This window comes from Molossus molossus, unplaced genomic scaffold (assembly GCF_014108415.1).
Source record: "Molossus molossus isolate mMolMol1 unplaced genomic scaffold, mMolMol1.p scaffold_m16_p_20, whole genome shotgun sequence".
Lineage (NCBI taxonomy): Eukaryota > Metazoa > Chordata > Mammalia > Chiroptera > Molossidae > Molossus > Molossus molossus.
Window position 1 is genome coordinate 26642128 of NW_023425356.1, and position 20341 is coordinate 26662468.

General features: G+C 45.9%; 1 protein-coding gene across 1 annotated transcript; it reads left to right on the plus strand.

The window, feature by feature from the left end:
- Positions 1-18502: 18502 nt before the first annotated feature.
- Positions 18503-19946, plus strand: GJA8 (gap junction protein alpha 8). The gene has a single exon (XM_036272880.1). It carries the CDS (start codon positions 18506-18508, stop codon positions 19823-19825), a length of 1320 nt encoding a protein of 439 aa, XP_036128773.1. The 5' UTR covers positions 18503-18505; the 3' UTR covers positions 19826-19946.
- The last annotated feature ends 395 nt before the right edge of the window (positions 19947-20341 follow it).

Here is a 20341-nt window from a genome sequence, read left to right on the forward strand (position 1 = left end):
TCATCAGAGAGATTCAAATTAAGACTATGATGAGGTGTCATCTCACACCTGCCAGAATAGCTATCAATAAATCAGCAAACAGCAAGTGCTGGTGAGGATATGGGGAAAAGGGAACCCTTGTACACTGCTGGTGGGAATGCAGACTGATGCAGCCACTGTGGAAAACAGTATGGAGATTCCTCAAAAAATTAAAAATTGAACTGCCATTTGACCCAGGGATTCCACTTCTGGGAATATATTCTAAGAATTCTGAAACACCAATCAAAAAGAATATATGCACCCCTATGTTCATAGGAATATTATTAACAATAGCTAAGATCTAAAAATAGCCTAAGTACCCATCAGCAGATGAGTGGATAAAAGAAGCTGTGAAACATTTACACAATGGAATACTATACAGCTGTAAAAAAGAAAGATCTCTTACTCTTTGAGATAGCATGGATGAACCTGGAGAATATTATGCTAAGCAAAATAAGCCAGTCAGAAAAAGACAAGTATCACATGATCTCACTTATATGTTGAATATGATGAACAAAATAAACTGATGAACAATATAGGTCCAGAGGCATGGAAGCAGGAAACAGACTGACAGATCTCAGAGGGAAGGAGCAGGGTGTGCAGGAAGAGATTAACCAAAGAACTCATATGCATATATGCATAGCCCATGGACACAGACAACAGTGCTGTGAAGGCCTGGGGTGGGCGTGGGGGGCAGGTGGAGAGGGGCAAAGGGGAGGGAAATGGGGGACATCTGTAATACTGTCAATAATAAAAATAATAATAAAATTTTTAAAAGGGTTAACCTGTCAAATATTAGTGAGCAGTAAGTTCAGAGTCAGGCTGTATGATTATAGAGTCTGAAAGCAATGAAAATACTAAACCATACTGAAAAAGCCAATAATAAACACTAACTGCAGAGGCTTCCATGCAAGAACCCCGCATCCTTTAGGACATGAAAAGGTGCTTGCTGGATCTAGTGAAGAGAGACATTTCTCTGGAGTCTCTACTCCAGTGGGTTTGTAGGCAGGCCAAGGGGAGAATGTGGGAGCCTAGTTGGAGTCTTCGTTGACGCAGGCTGTAACTTTTGATCAGCTCAAAAATAGGCAGCTCACAGCAAAGGGGGCCCTCCTCAACCAGCTTCCATGGCCCCAGGAACTCCACCAACCCTGCCTCCAGCAATAGAGGCTTCCTATAGCATGCAGATGGATGAACTAAATCAGACAATCTCAGCCATAACTCTTACAATGGGGTCTCTGTTACTGTAACCAAAATGGCCCCTGAATGTTTCTATCTCTCTGAGGTCAGGGTCTGCAATCTGCTAAAGTTTACCCTTTGCTTTGCCATCATGGAACCAACACGCTCTACAATTTTTCTTGATCAAATATGTCCCTTGGTGCAATCAGAGTGCATTGTTATTGTGCAGGACCAGAGGAGACAGGCAGACCCAAGTGAGGGAAGATGCGGAGGGATAGCAAAGAATCTTGAGACTTGCGTTTGACAGTTTGAGGTTGGGAGTGCATGAGAGACAGGGTAATTATTTCAGTGATGAATGGGGCTAGTGACTAGAAGAAAAGAAGAGGAGAATGGGGGATCCCCTCTGAGTCATCCAACTCCATCAGTGTAACAGCCATTGAACAGTAAGAGGAGGGTACCAAAAGGCCCACCCAGGAAATGTCCAATCAACAGTTCCCCAGATTCAGGCCCAGGTCTTGCCCCTTCGCATTTCTTATCCTTGCGTCCCCTCCCATTTAGACCAGGCCCATCTATTCCGGCATGATTCAAAGAGTTCCCTCAACTCCGTTGCAGATTTGGAATTGGTCTCTTTTTTTTGCCCCCAGTCTCTGAATTTTCTAAAGACCCGTGGGTGGAGCAAAAGACAGACAGCATCGCCCCCTAGTGATGCAAGGCCAATCTCCAAGGTGTTCTGGAAGCTTTCCTGGACCGCCCAAGAAGAGGCACACGGTTGGAATAGAAACGCTGACTGTTAGGTGACTTATGTTTTATCAGAACGGTGAGATCTCCAACCACCGTCACACTGCTCCCCCTACCCTCCCAGCCAATCTCCCGCATGGACAAGCCAGGTCTGGCTGCCATGTCTGTTTTGAGGACAGCTTACCCCTGCAAGAAAACCTGTGGTTTGGTAGGTCAACAGATCTGAACTGGGGAGGAAAAGAGAGTTCTGAGGACTTTGTTTCCATTTTGATACATTCTGCTAAGTTGAAGCAAATCGATTTTCATTTGTTTTATACCGAAATAAATAAATAAAAACTTCTCAAATCAAATACCATTACATATGTACCCTTAAAGAATACTGAATTACCGTTTTAGACAAAGAAAGACCCAGAGATTCATAGCCAAGCCTGGGGCAAGTGGAGGAGGCAGGGAAGGAATTTTGTTGACTGAGTAAACTTCTGGGCCTGGAGCTCAAAAGTCAGGATAGGAGCACTTAGCTCCAGGTGCCCAGGTCAGCCCTGTGCCCCACGCTGAGCTGTCTGCTTTCCCTGGAGCCCTAGACAGATGAACACTCTTCCTTGTGCGCAGTATCTCTGGGATTGTCCGAGGCTTTGCCACCACACCAGGGTCTTCCCAGTTCCTCTTCTGCCTCTGTTAAGAGGAGAGTGGACACCGAAGGGGGGTCAGGGCAGAGTTGAAGCAGCCACTACATCAGAGCGTAGAACCCAGCGTCCAGATCCATCCCTGCCAACCCAGAGGTAGGAGTGACAGACGCAGAAGGAGCCAGCCTGTTTCCATAGATACGAATTTCAGTTGCATTTATGACAACCGTGCCAGGCTGCCTGGAGAGGCATTGTTTGGATGCCTGGGGACCCGCTCAGAAGGAAAATGAAGTAAGAAGCAATTCAAAAAAAAAAAAAAAAAATTCCAGTGGTTTCTCTCCCAGTTTCAGGCCCAGAACCCCCTTTGCCCTCTAGGGAGGTTCACATTTGAAGGTGAGAGAGCAAGACACGTGCCCTTCCGGAGCCCTGGGTTGTGGTGCGCAAAGCTGGCCATGAGCTGTACCTGCCCACTACTAGAATCCCTCCTTCTGGAGGATTTAGAATTCCCATCTCTGCTTTCTCAACACTCTTCTGTATCTTTTGCAAGCTCTCAAACTTAAGATAAAATGGGACTTATTACCAGATGTTCCTTCTACACAATTTGGGGGAGGAACTAACACACGCAGTGGACCTCAGGAGGGCACATTTGAAGCCCTCTGCTTGTGGTAATGTCAGACAGCTTAGAAATCTGTCCTCTGGGTCTCTCATACCCTCCCTATTACGCATCCAGAGTCCTTTCATGCCTGCAAGTGTGTAATCTGGCTTTGACCTATTTTGGTGAACTGTCTGGAGAAAAGGGACCTGATGTCTACAGAGCCTGGCCTTGGCAAGTCATGTCAGAGACACAAACGTTCAAGGAAATCCCAGGTTCCTCAGTAACCACAGGACCAGAGGAAGTACAGAGCCCTCGGGGAGCAAGTCTTCAGGAAATGGGCAGCCTCTTCCCCAGTGTTACCCTGGAGGGGGGGACGGGGCATGAATTTGCCAAGGACCGTCAAACTAAACTTCTTCAGTTCTTTATAAATTCACTGGAATTTGCAAGTCAAGACTCCAGCCCCAGGGCTGGATGACCGGAGCTGTGGTGGCATTCTCATGGGAAAGGCTCAGGAAGCCAACTTACTACCTCAACAGTTGGACCGGGAACATCTTTGCAGAATGAGTCTGCTGTTTAGGAAGTGCCAAGGTCAGGGAGTGCAGTGATTCCATTGACATTTTTGGGAAAAAGCGAGTCTACAAGTGTTTTGAAGAGCTTGTGCCTTCCAGGGCCAGAGACGAAAGGTTGATAGCGTTTTGGTCGGCTCTCTTGGTTCCCACACAGTGCTGGCTCAGGACAGTTTCCTCTGTCTGAAATCTCCGTGAGCCAGGACCACCTTCCAGTTCCCTGTGCCTTTTCCCGGCAGTGTTCCCCTCCTGGAACCCTGTGAGCTGCTCCCCCATATCTGCCCATCTGGGAAAGGTCACCTTCATTAAGCCCAAGGAAGCCTGTCCTACCCTTCTCAGGAATGCTCAGTGGACATTCTCAGGTGTCTTCCCAAAAGACAAAGAAAAACAGAGAAAGATGAGACTGTACATGTCCTTGTTTTAGGTGCAGTCTGAGCAGCTCCAGATCCTCAATCCCAGGCCCCTGAAGGTCAGAGTCAAAGTGTTTCTTAAAAGCAGCCATTTATGGGGTTTCTCTTACAGCTGCCAGATGGTGAAGGAAGCCCCAACTCCTGGTTACCCCTTGTGAGGGCTGCCAGTGGGACTTTGACAGGAGAGAGCTAACCCTGGTCTCCCGTGGGCGGCTCAGCGGGAGCCTGAGAAGGACCCCCTCAATGCCCCAACCCAAACCACCCACTCCCTGAAACTCTTATTTCCCTTTTCCGCATCTATATCTACATCTCTTGCCCATCCCATCTACCTGGATTCCCTTCCCTCTAATCATTTGTTTATGTATTCATTTATTCATTTACTAGAGACCCATTGAATTCTTTCATTTGTGTGGCCGTCATAAAATAGATACTAGTAAGACACACTTCCTTTACTCAGAAATCTCATAGACTAGCAGGGAGACAGACACATAGATGAACCATTTAAAAAGCAACCCTGGCCAGTGTGGCTCCCTTTTGGTGCGTCCTTCTGGTCACTGAAAGGTGGCAGGTTTGATTGCCGATCAAGACACATACCCTGGTTGTGGGTTCGATCCCCTAGTTGGGGCGCGTATGGGAGGCAACTGATCGATGTTTCTTTGTTACAATGATGTTTCTCTCTCTCTCTCTCTCTCTCTCAAATCAGTTAAAAAAAAATTTTTGTTTTAAATACAACCTAGATGCCTGGCCGGTGTGGCTCAGGGGTTGAGCATCAACCCATGCGCCAAGAGGTCACCAGTTCGATTCCAGTCAGGGCATATGCCCAGGTTGTGGGCCTGATCCCCAGTGGGGGGCATGCAGGAGATGGCCAATTAATGTTCTCTCTCATTGCTATTTCTATTTCTCTCTCTCTCTCCCTTCCTCTCTCTAAAATCAATAAAGAAAAAAAAAAGATAACATATTTAAAATAAATAAATAAATACAACCTAGATAGGGTGAGAGAAGAATTCCTGGAGAAAGTGTAGCCCCAAAATGAGTCTTAATGGATAAATTAGAGTTGGGGGAGGGAGGGTCAAAGTAGAGAGAACTGCATGGGCGAAGGCATGGAGGCAGGCAAGAATCAGGGTAATGTGTACGGGAACTCAGTAGACTGTAGATGCTGAGGGTCGAGTGCAAAGTTATGAGTAGTCAGAGATGGGCTGGAGTAACAGGCAAGCTTCAGACAGCAGAGGACCCTATGTGCAGTGTTAAAGGCCCCAAGGTTCACCCTGCAATGTTCTTGAGCCTTGTTTCAGAGAGTCCCAGGGCTCCTCTGTGGCGCCTGAGAGGCAGGACTAGGGGCCTATCGCCCTTGACCTCAGTGACTTATTTTACACGCTCAATTACAGAATAAGGTTTAATTTAAAATAGAAACGTTGAACAATATCTCTGATGTAATAGCAAGCTACAGAAGGGTTTTAAGTCTGGGAAGGATGTGGTCAAGTTTGTGTTGCAGAAAGATGACTCTGGCTTCTGGGCTCCACTTCCAACCATTCCTCAAAAATGCTCTGATGGTAATAAATAATTTACAGGAAAAAAATGAAAGTTTCTTTGTGACATCTATGATCACTGTTGCTACTTACTTTATTCAGAGGGAAGAAAATGAAGTGGGAATCTCCTTTCTCCACTTGCGTTTCAGACAGACCCATCTCAGCCAGCTGTCTGTGTTGATGACGCCATCTAGTGGTACAAAGGCAGCATGACCCCAAAAGGAACCAAGCTTGCTTAAGAAGAAAGTCACATTTATTTGTAAAACTCTGTATTCTCCTATTTAATTCTCGAAATAACTCAGCAAGGTATGCTTCATTGTTTATCCTTGTTACAAGTCAGGAAACGGTGGAAGGACAGGAGACAATATTGGTTTTGAGTCTCCTTTGGACTAGGACCCGATGTTAGATGATTTACATTTAGAAATGAAGTCCTTGGTGATTGAGAAACCAGCTAGAGTAAGCCATAGACAGTGAGGTTTTTCTGCTGCTAGAACCATGTTCTGAATGATTAATGGGGTCACGTTTAAACCCCTTATTTAGGTTAAAAAATAAACAATAAACCACCAAGTAGTAAAAAATAAAGAAAGAGGCTTTTCTGGAATTCAGGGCAACTGGCCCAGACTTCAGTTATTTTCTTTGTCAGAAAGAAAAAGAAAAAGAGAGAAGCACCTCCCCACTAACGGGTAGGAAAAAATGCCTGTAAAGAAAAAAATTATAACATTTTTGCTCCCTCTTTCTCCACTCATGCATAATATCTGAATATAAGTACAAATTAGCATCTGGAACCAGAAAGAGGCAAAAAACAAACAAACAAAAAAAAACAGCCTACAAGAAGTTAAAGAACACACAGATGATCCCCAGGTTTGTTTTCTGATTTGCAAATTAGAATAAGCCTTTGAAAATAGTGATGATGATGAAATCTGATGCCAAATGCATCAAGTTGGTGAATAAAGTTTATATAATTCCTTTATTATTAAAATAGAAAGGCCAGTATTTTAAAAAGAGGCTAAAAACTAGTAGTCTGGGCAGTACTTATATTGCTCTGACAATTCAGGTGTTCAAGAATCTAGGCTTAAATGCTAAATTGAAACAGAATCTACTCTGGCAATTTTTTTTTTCTAACTGGTTTCTTGAATTTTAACAAAATGAATAGGCCTTTCTAAGCCAGGCATAAAGTAAAGAAACCATAATTTTTTTAATGACAGATTTTTATTAGATAAAAACATAAAATTTCTGTACAGCAAAACATACTAAAAACAAAGTTACAAGTGATAGTTTTTTTAAAATATGTTTTTAATAAAAAAGAAAAAAAATAAAATATGTTTTTATTGATTTCTTTTAGAGAGAGGAAGGCAGAGAGAGAGAGAAACATCAATGGGAGAGAGAACATCGACTGGCCGCCTCCTGCATGCTCCCCACTGGGGATTGGGCCCACAACCTGGGCATGTGCCCCAACCAGGAACCGAACAGGCGACCTCTTGATGCATGGGTCAATGCTTAATCACGGAGCCACGCCAGCCAGGCACAAGTGATAGTTTGAAAAATTTTATAACATGTGTGACAGAGGAATAATAGCTATAACCTATTTAAAAGAGCTTACAAGTTAACACAGAAAAGGCAAATAACCCACCAAAAGCAAACAAAAGATATGAGTAGGCAATTGAGAGAAAAAGAAACGCACATGCACATGGCTAGTAAACATGAGAGTCATTCCATCTGTCTCGTAATCGTGAAAAATATAAATTACAATAACCCAATTAAGAAAATTTAAAAAAACAACCTGACACAGACAACAGTGTGGTGATTACCAGAGGGAAAGTGGGCAGGTTTGGTAAAAGAGGATATGGGGGGATAAATGACGGAGGGAGACTTGACTTGAGGTGGTGAACACACAATACAATATACAGATGATCAGATGATGTATTATAGAATTGTACACCTGAAACCTACATAATTTCATTAATCAAAGTCATCCCAATAAATTCAATAAAAAAAAATAGTAACACAATACTTTCTGCCCACCTTATTGTCAAAAAAAATGTAAAGATGGACAATAGCCTTCTCGCACGCTTTATCAAGAGTATAGTCTGCTTTTAGAGTTATTGGTAGTACCTACCAACTTTTAAATTTAGCCTATCTTTTGAACAACCTAAAGGTCCTTCGATAGAAAACAGACAGAACAAATGTATAAGATGTCTTTATTATGGAATATTATTGTAGACGTTAAAAGGATGAGGTTGATCTATATGTACTTCATAGATCACCAAAATATATTAAGTGAAAAAATCAAGTCACACGATAATATAGAATGCATTAATCTCATATATATATATATATATATATATATATAGAAAAAGGGTCTGGGAGGACACACACTAAACAGTAAAGCATAGTTACACTGATGATAAAATAGGAAGACATGGGTGGGGAGAGATTGTTACTTTTTTATCCTACAAGCTCCTATATTGCTTGTTTTTTTCTTCAATGTGCAAGTATTACTGTTGTACATTTGTAATTTAAAAGTTATATACGGCTATGTGCAAAGTAGATTAGTTTATTTAGAAAATATTTGCAGCTGTGTTGGTTTTTCAGAACCAAAAAAAATGTAATACCCCGAATGTTAACTGATTAGTACAAAGACAGAGAACCCAAAGGCTCGGAAAGGTCAGTGCCATCGAATTGAATCTTATAATTGAGAGAGACAACATGGGCTTCAGAGTCCAGCAAAGCTGGTTCTAGTCTGACCCTGACCCTGACCCTGACCCTTTCCTTTTCTGACTGGGAGCACATCCTTAACCTCACGGAGTCTCGATAAAATGGAAATAAAAGTGGCTACCCCTCAATCTCTATGCACACATCAAGTACATACAAACATTTTTCCTCCTCTTCTGATTTATAGTACTATATATGTAGGATGGGCTAATATGGCAGCTGAAAGACTACAAGGTTGGTTGGGTTTTTTCTAATGAACCCAAAAAGATGTGTCAAGGGTCCTGCCTTGGCGGCAGAGTGTCAGGAAGTGCGGTGGGGTGTAGGGGAGGACTGTGATACAAAAGTTCTGGGCACTGGAGCCAGGAAGAACAATCAGCGTCTGGGGCCACCTCCAGCAGCATTTCTAAAATGTTAGCATGCATCGGAACCACCTGGAGGGCTTGTCAGCTCAGTTTGCTGGAATCCATACCCAGTTTCTGATTCAGGAGGTCTGGGGAGGACTTGAGAGCTTGCAGTCCTAACAAGTGTCCAGGTGTCGTGATGCCGCTGGTCTGGGGAACCACAGTGTGAGACCCACTGACCTGGAGCCTCAATGACTGCTCTTGCCCCAGTGCATTTTAGGCTGCAGCCGCCTCTTTCTCTACCCCCCTTCAGGAATGTTCTCTCCACACATCCCCGGGCACCAGAGTCTCACCACTGACCAATGCCAGTTTCTGCAGCCTGTGCTTCTCTCTTCGAGGTGATGGGACAGCTGAGGAGAACCCAAGATGTTTAGCAGGGACAGGGAAGGAGTCAGGGGACAGCCTGAGTCCTGCCAGTTCTGTGTGCTCAGCACAAGGACGGGAAGTGTGTCCCCCTTCTACCTAAGCAGATTGGGAAAGATAACTTTGTTAGCAGAAGCCCAGGCCAAGGGGTCGTGCTCTATAGAATTGGCTCAATCTGCTCTCATGCATGAGCTGCTCGTTTCAATAGAGAGCCTGGCCTTGCCCTGACAACTCATCTGTGCGGGAAATCTCGACCGACTGAGGGAAAGTGTCCTCCTCTTCCCCCTCCAGCCCACCCTTTGCCCCTCAGGGCACCGAAGCCCTTGAACCTTGGCCAAACGGCTGTGATGAAGAATCTCTGGCTCACAACCAGATCAGCCAGGGAGAAGGGCAGAGAGAGCCACGGCTCAGCTCCTGGGCCTCTCCAGGAGGCACAGACAAGAAAAAGCACATATTGATTCCTGCGCTGGGGATGCAAAGAACCCTTGATCTTTCTCCAATCGTATCCACACCTTCCTCTTTGTAAGGGTAACACGGTGACTTTTTTATCAAGTGCTTACTATATGCCAAGTACTGAACTCAGCTTTACACATGCTGTTTTATTTAGTTACTACAACTCTTTGAAACAGGCACTGGTTTCCATGTGTCACAACAGAAAACTGAGGCAGAGACATAGTCATTGAGGCAAAGGCAGGCAGCTGGCTGGTGATGAGGCTGAGACCATCTCAGGCCAAAGCCTGGCATTAAGCCCAGCCCAAGGACAGATCAGGAGGCCCCCTCCCACTCTGTTTCAGTCCCTCTGGCCTTCTTGCTGCTGAGAGCCTTCACCCTGGATTGTTCCTCCCCCACACCCTCACGTCTCCCTCCCTCACCTTCTGTAAAGTCTGCCCCAACCTTACCGTCTCAGTGAGGTCTGCATGAACACCACCTCCCTCCACCTGCCATACTTTCATTTTTGGTAGCACATATCCCCTTCCAACCTACTGTATAATACGCCTGGGCCTCAGAGCTACGCCAGGACCTCAGGGCATTTCCACCCTGAGCCTTGTTTTCCTCATCCAAAAAATGAGGGGGTTGGGGCCAATGATCTTGTCTGGGCTCTCTCAGTTCTGGCATTTTCCCTGTGGAGAGGGGACGTGTATGACCTTGGTCAAGGCGCTCTTACAAAGAAGTCAACCCGTGACCCTGCAACGCAGGACGCAGCCATACTCAGAGGGGTAGAGATCACGGTAAACGTAACCAACAAGTGACAGGATTTGCAGTAATGCGTGGGTTAGTTAGCTCAGAAGCCACCGCCGTTATCAAAAGTCCTTTTCACGAAACAGGAAGGGCAATGATTATCATCTCTGCTGCACAGGTGAGAAAACGGAGGCTCAGAGAGGCTGAGCAAGCTGCCCACGAACAGGGAGCAGAAGAGCCACACCCAGAGCCAGGCCTGATCTTTGCACACAGAACCGCTCCATTGTTTCCAGACCGCACTCCGGGGGCACTCCGGCCAACGAAGGCCACCACGCCATTACCCACAACGGCCATGATTGGATAACTCACTCTATATGATTACAGAATACAAAATTGGAATTTGCATTTCAATGGGGTGAATCTCATGTTCTAGAGATTTCTTTACATCACATGAAACAACAGGGCCGCCATGAGCAGACGTCCTCTGAAAAGCCTGAGCAACAGACTCATCCCTGGTGGGAACAGGCAACTCATTTCTCAGCAGTAGCTGAGATGAGCTTCCTCCCCATCTCTTTTCAAACGTTTCTCAAGAGGTATGGGATTAAGTGTTTATTTTTTCAAGGACTTTTCAGCAGCAAGCAGGGAACTGACAACACAAATTCAATCAACTGGGCATTATTAGTAGAGTGCCTTCAATGTCAGCAGAGGAAAAGGCAAAGACGATGCTAAATGAGAAAGCTAGGTTCAACCAAGCCTGTGAGACGACCACGGGTTCAGAGCTGTTGACATTCCCTGTTTTCTCAGACTCAGACCTTTTCTCTATGACCATCTTTTACCCTATGATGTCAGGGGATGGGGCTGCCCCCCATGTCAGCCAGGTTGGGCTGGGCAGCCCTGGATGGGAGAAGTTCACTTAGAAGAGAAGCTTTGGTCCTGGCCAGTTTGGCTCAGCAGTTGGAGTGTCGGCCCACAGACCGAAGGGTCGAGGGTTTGATTCCTGGTCAAGGGCACATACCTGGGTTGCAGATTCGATCCCCGGCCCTGGTGGGGGTCATGTGAGAGGCAACCAATTGATGTATCTCTCTCACATTGATGTTTCTCTCTTTTTCCCTCCCTCCCTCCTTGCCTCCCACTCTGTCTAAAAATCAATGGAGCCCTGGCCGGTTTGGCTCAGCGGTTGGAGCATCAGCCTGCGGACCAGAGAGTCCCGGGTTCGGTTCCGCTAGGGGCACATACCAAAAAAACAAACAAACAACCAAAAAATAATCAATGGAAAAGTGTCCTCTGGTAAGGATTAACTAGAGAGAGAGAGAGAATGAGAGAGAGAGAGAGAGAGAGAGAGAGAGAGAGAGAGAGAAGTTTGTAGGTTCTGGAATGTCTCAGGGAAAGCACAAGCTTCAGAAATTGACATCTACTGAACATGCTCAGAAGAATGATCGAATTTCTTTCCTCTCTCTGTGACTTCTTACCTCATTGACACTAGGGAACAGCCTTGAATGGCTGTTTCTAACTGAAGGATTCCCTAGGGGGCACTGTGCCAGTCAGTGTGGGCCCCAAAACTTGAAAATTCAAAGGAAATTCAAATTCTAAAGTAAATAAGGCTGTGGGTTACCGAACATTTTAATGAAAATAAAATGTGAGACTCACACCACATTGGTGCTATCCTCTTTCAAACTGCCACCATCAAACGGCAATATGCCCAGAAAGAACAGGAAATTGGGGGAGGGGGACAAGCACTTTGATGTGTGTGTGTGTGTGTGTGTGTGTGTGTGTGTGTGTTAACCCTCAAAGTTGCCTTCAATTTAGCAATCATACATTGCAGATTTCCTTAAACAAACCCAGTTTCAACTATTTTTGCTCCATTGTTTTCACAGATAAACTCATAGAATAAAATATCCCAATTTTTCATTTGGAAAATGTGCTCAAAACAACCCTTTTTTATACCACGGTCAGTCCCAGACCATGAGAGGGAGTGGGTCTCAGAGAGGCAGGGAGCCTCATTCCTCATTCAGCCACACTGGTATGTCATCCCAGAGCCTCTCATGAGCAAAAACCTCATACCCCCATTTCACGAATGGAAACGCTAACGTCTAAAACTAATAACTGGTGGTGTAGAATCCCCATGATTCCCCAGCTTCTCAAAAGTGTTTGTAGCCCTGGAGGGTGTGGCTCGGTCGTTTGGAGCGTCATCCCATGCACCAAAAGGTGGCGGGTTCTCTTCTGGAAGGCAGCTGACTGATGTTCCTCTCTCACATCAATGTTTCGCTCTTGCTTTCTCTCTCTCTCTCTCAAATCAATTTTTAAAAATAATTTTAAGTATTTGTAATTATGAGTGAAACAAGGTGGGAAATGTCATTACCTTGACAAACAGTGCCAGGATTCTTTGGAGTATTGTTATAACCCAGTAATTCTCCATCTGCTAGAAGAAGGAACCTCTCCTGGGTTCCTTGAGCCCGAGTTGTTTTTGCAAAAATTCTTGAAGAGATGCATCAGACCACAAGGGTATTGACCATGAGCTTAACTAATCAGGAGATGCCAGACGGGGCGATGAGGCATTCAAGGCTAGGGTTTAGTAAATGTTAAGAAATATAAAACAAACAACTTGTGCAGTTACTAACTGCTGATATCTGCTTCTGTACACGTAGCTTGCTTGCTCTGCTAAACTCTTGAGTAACCCCTGTCCTATATAAGCAACCCTCCCCCTGAGCTCGGGGCTGCAGTTCTCCTCTGTGTAGGTTGGCTGCAGTCCCTGCACAGGTAATAAAGCTCCTAATATTCAAAATTACTTGATGTCTGAGTGAGGATGACTCTCCTGGGTTACAACAGTATCAAGGCTCCTTCTCAAAGAGGGAGCCGGCCCTACTGAAAGTTACGAGACATAAGAACAAACCACCAATGGAGGATGAACTACTGTCCTTTGAAGAAAAGCAACCTCTCCCTGGGATGGCTTTGGCACAGTCTAGTGCAGAGCAGAGGGATGCACACTGGTGAACTCTTACTATCCCTACATCCCTAGAACTCTCTAAGCTGATGATGAGCCCTTGAGCAAGTACCCCTGGACTCAGGCCCCTGGAGAGTAGCCAGAGGTTCCTGCTGTAGAGGGCCTCTCTGCCACTAAAAGAAACTTTTGGAGGCTGCAGAGGCCCCATCTACACTTTCCCATGTCAGCTTCCCCCACCCCCATCCCCACCCCACCCGCCCTCCCCCCCTCTGTGCCCAACACAGCTCTCCCATTCTCTCTCTCCTATTGTTTTCCACACATCCCTCCCTTCTCCCTTCATGAAAGCTGTCTGGCTGGGAGCTTAAAATATTGCTGGACAGTAAAACCTACCCATCAGGGCCAATCCAGTCGTATCTGCTCAGTCGTGCAGCACCGTAGGGGTGGGGTAGAGAAGTAGGAGGTGGGCTTTTAGGTGTCAAAGGAAAGAGGCCAAAACTGCCATTTTGCTGCTGAGCGCCAAGGGAGAAAGGGAGCGCTTATTTCTCCAGGGGACCCTACTCTTGTTGGCAAGTGTTCTTTGGGTGATATAGTTTGTAGCCTTCCATCCCCTCCCCCCTCCCCCACTTCTTTCCCAGCCTGATCTAAGGGCCATTTCTGGGCTTTTCCAAAAGGGAAAAGGTTGCCACCAAGGTTCGGTCTTGGGTTGGGATGGCTGGATTTAGAGTTCAGTTCTGAAAAGCCTCTTGGAATTGGTCGCAGAGTCAGCAGGGGTGTGGAAAGGAATGTAGGCATGGGGGGGAGGGGAGCTCAAAGATGTCCAAATTCCAACTACGATATTACATTTTAAGGTTTTTTGTTTTGTTTTTTTCATTTTTTCAGAATGAATCAACACACCTCCAGGAATCCAGAGGCACATGTTTCATGTTTATGAAACAGTTTTGCACTTTTTCACTCAAACTGCAATGGGAGTGAGAGTAATAAGTATTCAGTGCTGTGGGTGTCGGGGAGGCTTTGTGCTCAGCATTTTCCATGTGGAAATGTTTCATGGATCACAGGAATGGGTCTGCTAAGAACTGTAAACTCTTCCTGGGAGTAGGTTCTGTTGTCTCTCATGGGAGCTGCTGGCTAAGTGCTCCAGAAACATGGATGGAGGTACATTTATAGTCTCTTACCAACCGGCACCGTAAGTGGCCATCTAAGCCTTCGCGGAGCTTGTTAATACACATATGTATGCGTTATTCTGCCTCTTCAAAGCCAGGAGAAATCTATGCTATACTGGGAATTGCCCTGGGCTTGCTGCTGGACAACAGGGCCCTCACCCCACCTCTGCCCTCACTAGCTGAGCTATCTTAGGAGACTTACTTATCTCCTAGTCTGTCCCCCTACCTGGTAATAGGGGCTGGTATGCCGAGTTCACTAGTCTCAAACATCCATCTGTGGACTGACCTGTCAGTTCTGATCCAAATGAACTTTTTAGCAGCCTATGACAAAAATGTGAAAACGATGTAGTAAACAACATAGTAAATGTTTCACCAAGTTAAGTGTGTTTGGTTTAAAGGCCTATCTTTCATTCTGAAATTATGTGATTTCTAGTTTTGTGGTATTAAAATTCTTCTTTTATGAAATAATGGTAAAAATGGACTGTAGTCCTAGTTAGTGATTTAATAAGTCTTATTTTTATGTCCTTGCTTGGCAAAACGAGAAGTTGGCAGCCCTGTGTTGGTCATCCAGTTTTGTTGTTGTTCTTGTACTAATCTGTGAAATCCAGGTCTGAGAATCACTGACCTAGTTCACAGGATGTTATGAGGACTGAAATAAAATATGTGAAACTATATAATTTACAAATAGATAAAGGCGACCCAAACCTAAGGTGTTATTTTAATCATTACCTAAAACCAGGATCACCTGATGGGATGTTCTGGTGGTTGCCCAGGGGGTGGAAGCTTGAACTCCATGGTTTAGTTCCCATCTGTAATCTGTAAACTTTCATAAGCAAAAGAAAACAGATAACTGCATCTTTGAAGAAGGAAGAGAAATTTTCTTCTAGTGGAACAGTTTGCTCTGACTTCCTTCAAGTACAATTTTTATTGTTAGATATCGGGAACCTAAGACATTTTCCCTTAGCACCTCTAAAGCTTCTTTCCTTGACAGCACAGTTGACCTGTTTCAATGGCATAAAATTGAAAAGATTTTTGTCCTAAATTAGGTTTCTCTCCTACCATTGTTAACAAGAAACTTGTAACTAGACTTCAAAAGAAACAAAACACCCAAACAATCCTAGCATTGCAGGGTGGGGTGGGGTTTTGAAATTACAAATGGGGAGGTCAGGAGGTCTTCATGTGTCATGACACGTATGTTTGATCTTATACCAAACAGTGTCTCAAAACAGCAATGTTTGAATCAATGTACTACCTACCCTTTTTTAGTACTTGCCTTTTTTTTTGCAGTCCTCAATCTCCCCATTGCTACCTGTACCAAAAAGGGCTTCAGTTCCCTAGACTCTAAGTACTACTGGTAGTACATGCACTCAGGGATTGAGAATTTCAAATAATTACTATTGGTCCCATCCACTGGTGCCTGTGGAGCTCCCATTCTGTGATAGTCTTTGTTCTGTGTCATGATGGTTCAAGGAAGGTGAAGACAAAATGGTACCTGCCCTCCCAGAGCTGTTGATCCTAAAGGGGAAAAACAAGATAAGACTGTAGACATATAGTCCTGAGGGTATGTGCTTGCAGCCCACATTCATGTGGGTATATGAGTGAAATACACACAGAAATCCCAAAGGACTAATATGGTACAATATAAGTAAGATTCAAAATTGAGTTGATATATCAATGGAGATGAGACGTTGGCAACACTAGATTTAGAGTCCATCAATGCCAAACTTGATCTTATAGGAGTAAAATACATAGTTGTTGTTTTAATATGAATGTTAGAATTGATTATTTGATATGAAATTTTGATTTATTTATTTACTTTGGCTCTACCACCAGTAAGATTTATATTTGGGCTGCTTACCTGATTGTGATGTTCCCTCCCCCCTCCTTTTTGGGAAGAGGATATGAATGGCTGCCACTCTTTACAAGGCAAGCCCTAGACTTAACTCTTTGAGGAGTGTTAGTAGCAGAAGTATAAGTAGAAACATACAACCGAGATTCTAAACTGCTGGTCTCAGTAGAGGACCCTCTCTCTCAATTCCCCATTCCTACAAGGAACTCTCCCAATGCCTGGGAGAGTCATGACTGGGGATGGCATAGCTGCTCTCCCTTCCAGGAGGAGAAAAGATGCTGTTGTATGCCTCACCTAATTTGGGATTTTCAGGGGCTCCAAGAAGAGCAATGCCCTCTGCTCTCCAACAAGAAGCAGATAACCATTGTGTGTACCCTGAAAGCATAGGCTGGGCATCGTTCACATGGGCAATTAGTGTTGGCAACCAAGTACTGTGTAAGCAGGCTCCAAACCACAGGTTGGAAGCAGGCTTTAAGATGCCGTTTTGTTTATCCTCTCCTAATGTTGAAAATCACATCTAATTTAAGATACCACTTTTCATCACTCACTCAAGTGTTTACAAATATCACTGTCATTAAAAGTAGCGGGCATACCGGGTTCGGTTCCCGCTAAGGGCATGTACCTCGGTTGCAGTTTGTCCCCGGCCCTGGTTGGTCGTGCAGGTGGCAGCCACTCGATGTGTCCCTTTCACGTCGATGTTTCTCTCTCTCTCTCTCTCTTCCTCTCTCTCCCTCCCACTCTATCTGTGCAAAAAATGGAAAAATGTCCTCGGGTGAGGATAAAAAAAAAAAAAAAAGTAGTGGGCATATTCCTTTGCCACCCCCCCACCCCCACCCCCGTGACGTCTGATCCTGTAGGGTGAGACATGGCTGGAAGAAGCCCAGAGCAGCATCTCTCAGAAGAGCTCTTGCCCTGGTCTAAGGGCAGTGATGAATAAATGCCAAAACTCATGTCCAAGGTGGAGGAATATCTGTCATAGATGGAGGTGTAAGTTTTGTCATGGTCCTTCATAGGTGACAGGTTTGCACTGGATGAATGACTCAGTTTGCACACATCAGCACCATCACTTCAACTCCATTTACATTAGTTGTTGCTGGTACTAGGGCATTATATATGATCATATTTAATCGTTGTATTTTGTGTGCACAGATCAATTTTTATCTCTGTGAAAACAACCACATGTCACAGACCCTAACACCTTTGCTTCTGCGGGGCACCACAAGTGTCCTGGTGGACCCTCCTCACTCTATAACATGATTCCTTGCCAAAGCACGCTCTCCTTTCCTTGGGTTTAAAAGGCTATGAATAATCATTTTAAAATACTGCTCTCAATCTACAAAGCTATCAAGAAGGGTTTCCAATTTCAACCTGGAGAAAAGAAAACATAAATTAAGAATGCGGGAGTCAGAGAACTGGGTAGCTCTGATCCCAGACGGTGTATCTCAGTGGTGTCACGGAACAGACACCGCCTTTGGAATCAGGCAGACACAACTGCTGATCGTTAGTTCGTTATAGACTGTGTATTAACCTCTCTGCGCCTGTTTTCTCCTTTGTTGGAGTCAAGTTTGTTAGACACTTATCGAGCCCTCAGCATTTCTTGCTGGGCTCTGTGACAAACATTGAGTGCATAGCTATAAATAAAACATCCTCATAAAGAGGACAGTCTATCAGGATCAAATGAAATGAAATAATATAATGTCAAAGGTCTATCATAAAGTGGATGTTCAATAAATATCAGGTTCCTTCAAATATATGATCATTATCTAGCTCCACATGGTCATAAGTAAGATAGCTACAGACAATTTCATACCTCCATAGAATTTGTTGGGGGCCTAGACGTTCATGGTATTATGCCTCATGAACCTTAGTTCTACCTATGGTCTTCATTTAATTCCACATAACCGTGGATTTCTATTTACGGTCTTCAATGAATCCATATTTTGGATGGAGTTCAGGGAAGTATATATATATATATTTATCCTTTTAGATGACTTGTGAAGTGAATGAGAACAGGTATTGCCATTGAACCCAATTTACAGTTAAGGGAGCTAATGGAAGCAGATTCTTCTATGCCCCGTTTGTCCCCTAGTCCCAGCCTGCACAGAGGAAGCACGCCATAGGGGCTGTTTACACGTGGACGGTTCCGGGAACTCAGAAAGGAGAGGTACCCAAGGTTAGCAGAGGCTGACTCGGGGTTGCACTGCGACAGCTCAGCTTTTGCCTCCTCCCTCCTCCAGGTGGGTGAGCCATGGGCGACTGGAGTTTCCTGGGGAACATCTTGGAGGAGGTGAACGAGCACTCCACAGTCATCGGCCGGGTCTGGCTCACGGTGCTTTTCATCTTCCGGATCCTCATCCTGGGCACGGCCGCAGAGTTTGTGTGGGGGGACGAGCAGTCCGACTTCGTGTGCAACACCCAGCAGCCGGGCTGCGAGAACGTCTGCTACGACGAGGCCTTCCCCATCTCCCACATCCGCCTGTGGGTGCTGCAGATCATCTTCGTGTCCACGCCGTCGCTGGTGTACGTGGGCCACGCCGTGCACCACGTGCGCATGGAGGAGAAGCGCAAGGAGCAGGAGGCGGAGGAGCTGAGCCCGCAGGCGGTGGGCGAGGGCGGCGAGAGGGGGCCGCTGCCGGCCGACCAAAGCAGCATCAAGAAGAGCAGCAGCAGCGGCAAAGGCACCAAGAAGTTCCGGCTGGAGGGGACCCTGCTGAGGACCTATATCTGCCACATCATCTTCAAGACCCTTTTCGAGGTGGGCTTCGTCGTGGGCCACTACTTTCTGTACGGCTTCCGGATCCCGCCCCTCTACCGCTGCAGCCGCTGGCCCTGCCCCAACGTGGTGGACTGCTTCGTGTCCCGGCCCACGGAGAAAACCATCTTCATCCTGTTCATGCTGTCTGTGGCCTCTGTCTCCCTCTTCCTCAACATGCTGGAGATGAGCCACCTGGGCCTGAAGAGGCTCCGGTCTACCTTCAAGAGGCCCGCGGAGCAGCCACTGGGGGAGATTCCTGAGAAGTCCCTGCACTCCATCGCTGTGTCCTCCATCCAGAAAGCCAAGGGCTACCAGCTGCTCGAAGAAGAGAAAATCGTGTCCCACTATTTCCCTTTGACAGAGGTCGGCATGGTGGAGACCGGCTCACTTTCTGCCAAGCCTTTCAGTCACTTCGAGGAGAAGATGGGGCCAGGGCGTCTAGGGGACCTGTCCGGGGCTTACCAAGAGACGCTGCCTTCTTACGCTCAGGTGGGCGCGCAGGAATTGGAGGGGGACGAGCAACCAGGGAAGGAAAGGGTAGAACCCAAGGCGGTTGAGAAGGGGCAGGAAGCAGAGAGAGTGAGCACAGAAGGGCAGGAGACCGCAGCAGTGCTGGAGGGGGAGAAAGGAGACACCTCCACAGTGGGAAAGGAGGGGGAGAAAGAGCTGCAGGCTGAGAAGGTGTCCAAACAAAGGCTGCCTGCTGAGACGGCACCTTCCCTGTGTCCAGAGCTGAGTGGGGATGACACCAGACCCCTAAGCAGGCTGAGCAAAGCCAGCAGCAGGGCCAGGTCAGACGATCTAACCATATGAGGCGGTGCCAAAGAAAGAAAGAAAACACCTGAGCTAACCTATAGGGCACGGTGAAAGGAAAAGATGCCAACATGATTTGAGTCTTTTGTCCCTCCCCTCACATCCACCCCTGGTTAGACAGGCACGCACGGAACAAGCTGTTTTCCCCGTATATGAGGGCTACCAAAACAAACCCATTGTCCCATCAAAGTTCCCAGTCTCATGTGACTGCCCTAACCCTCTACCCCAACAGCTGTGGGACTCTACTTTGGTCCCCGTTTCTCCATAGAAATCCTTCTGATCAGAGTTGCAATTGCCTCATAGCTTTTTACTAGTGTTATCTCAAGCTCACCGACTCCGTCAGACTGTCACCTCAGTCCTTCCTTAACAGACACCATGTGACCCTGTATCGGGGGTCCCAAATGCAAACACCTACAGGATTCAGGCAGGTGATTTCAGTTGGTAAGGTGGGCCTGTTCTCATGCCACGCACGAGCTAGGGCTGTGGAAATTGGAGGGCAGAGGGCAGCTGCTGCTC

Excerpts from the sequence above, each read along its gene's own strand:
- GJA8 (XM_036272880.1), top strand. The coding sequence starts at position 18,506 with ATGGGCGACTGGAGTTTCCTGGGGAACATCTTGGAGGAGGTGAACGAG.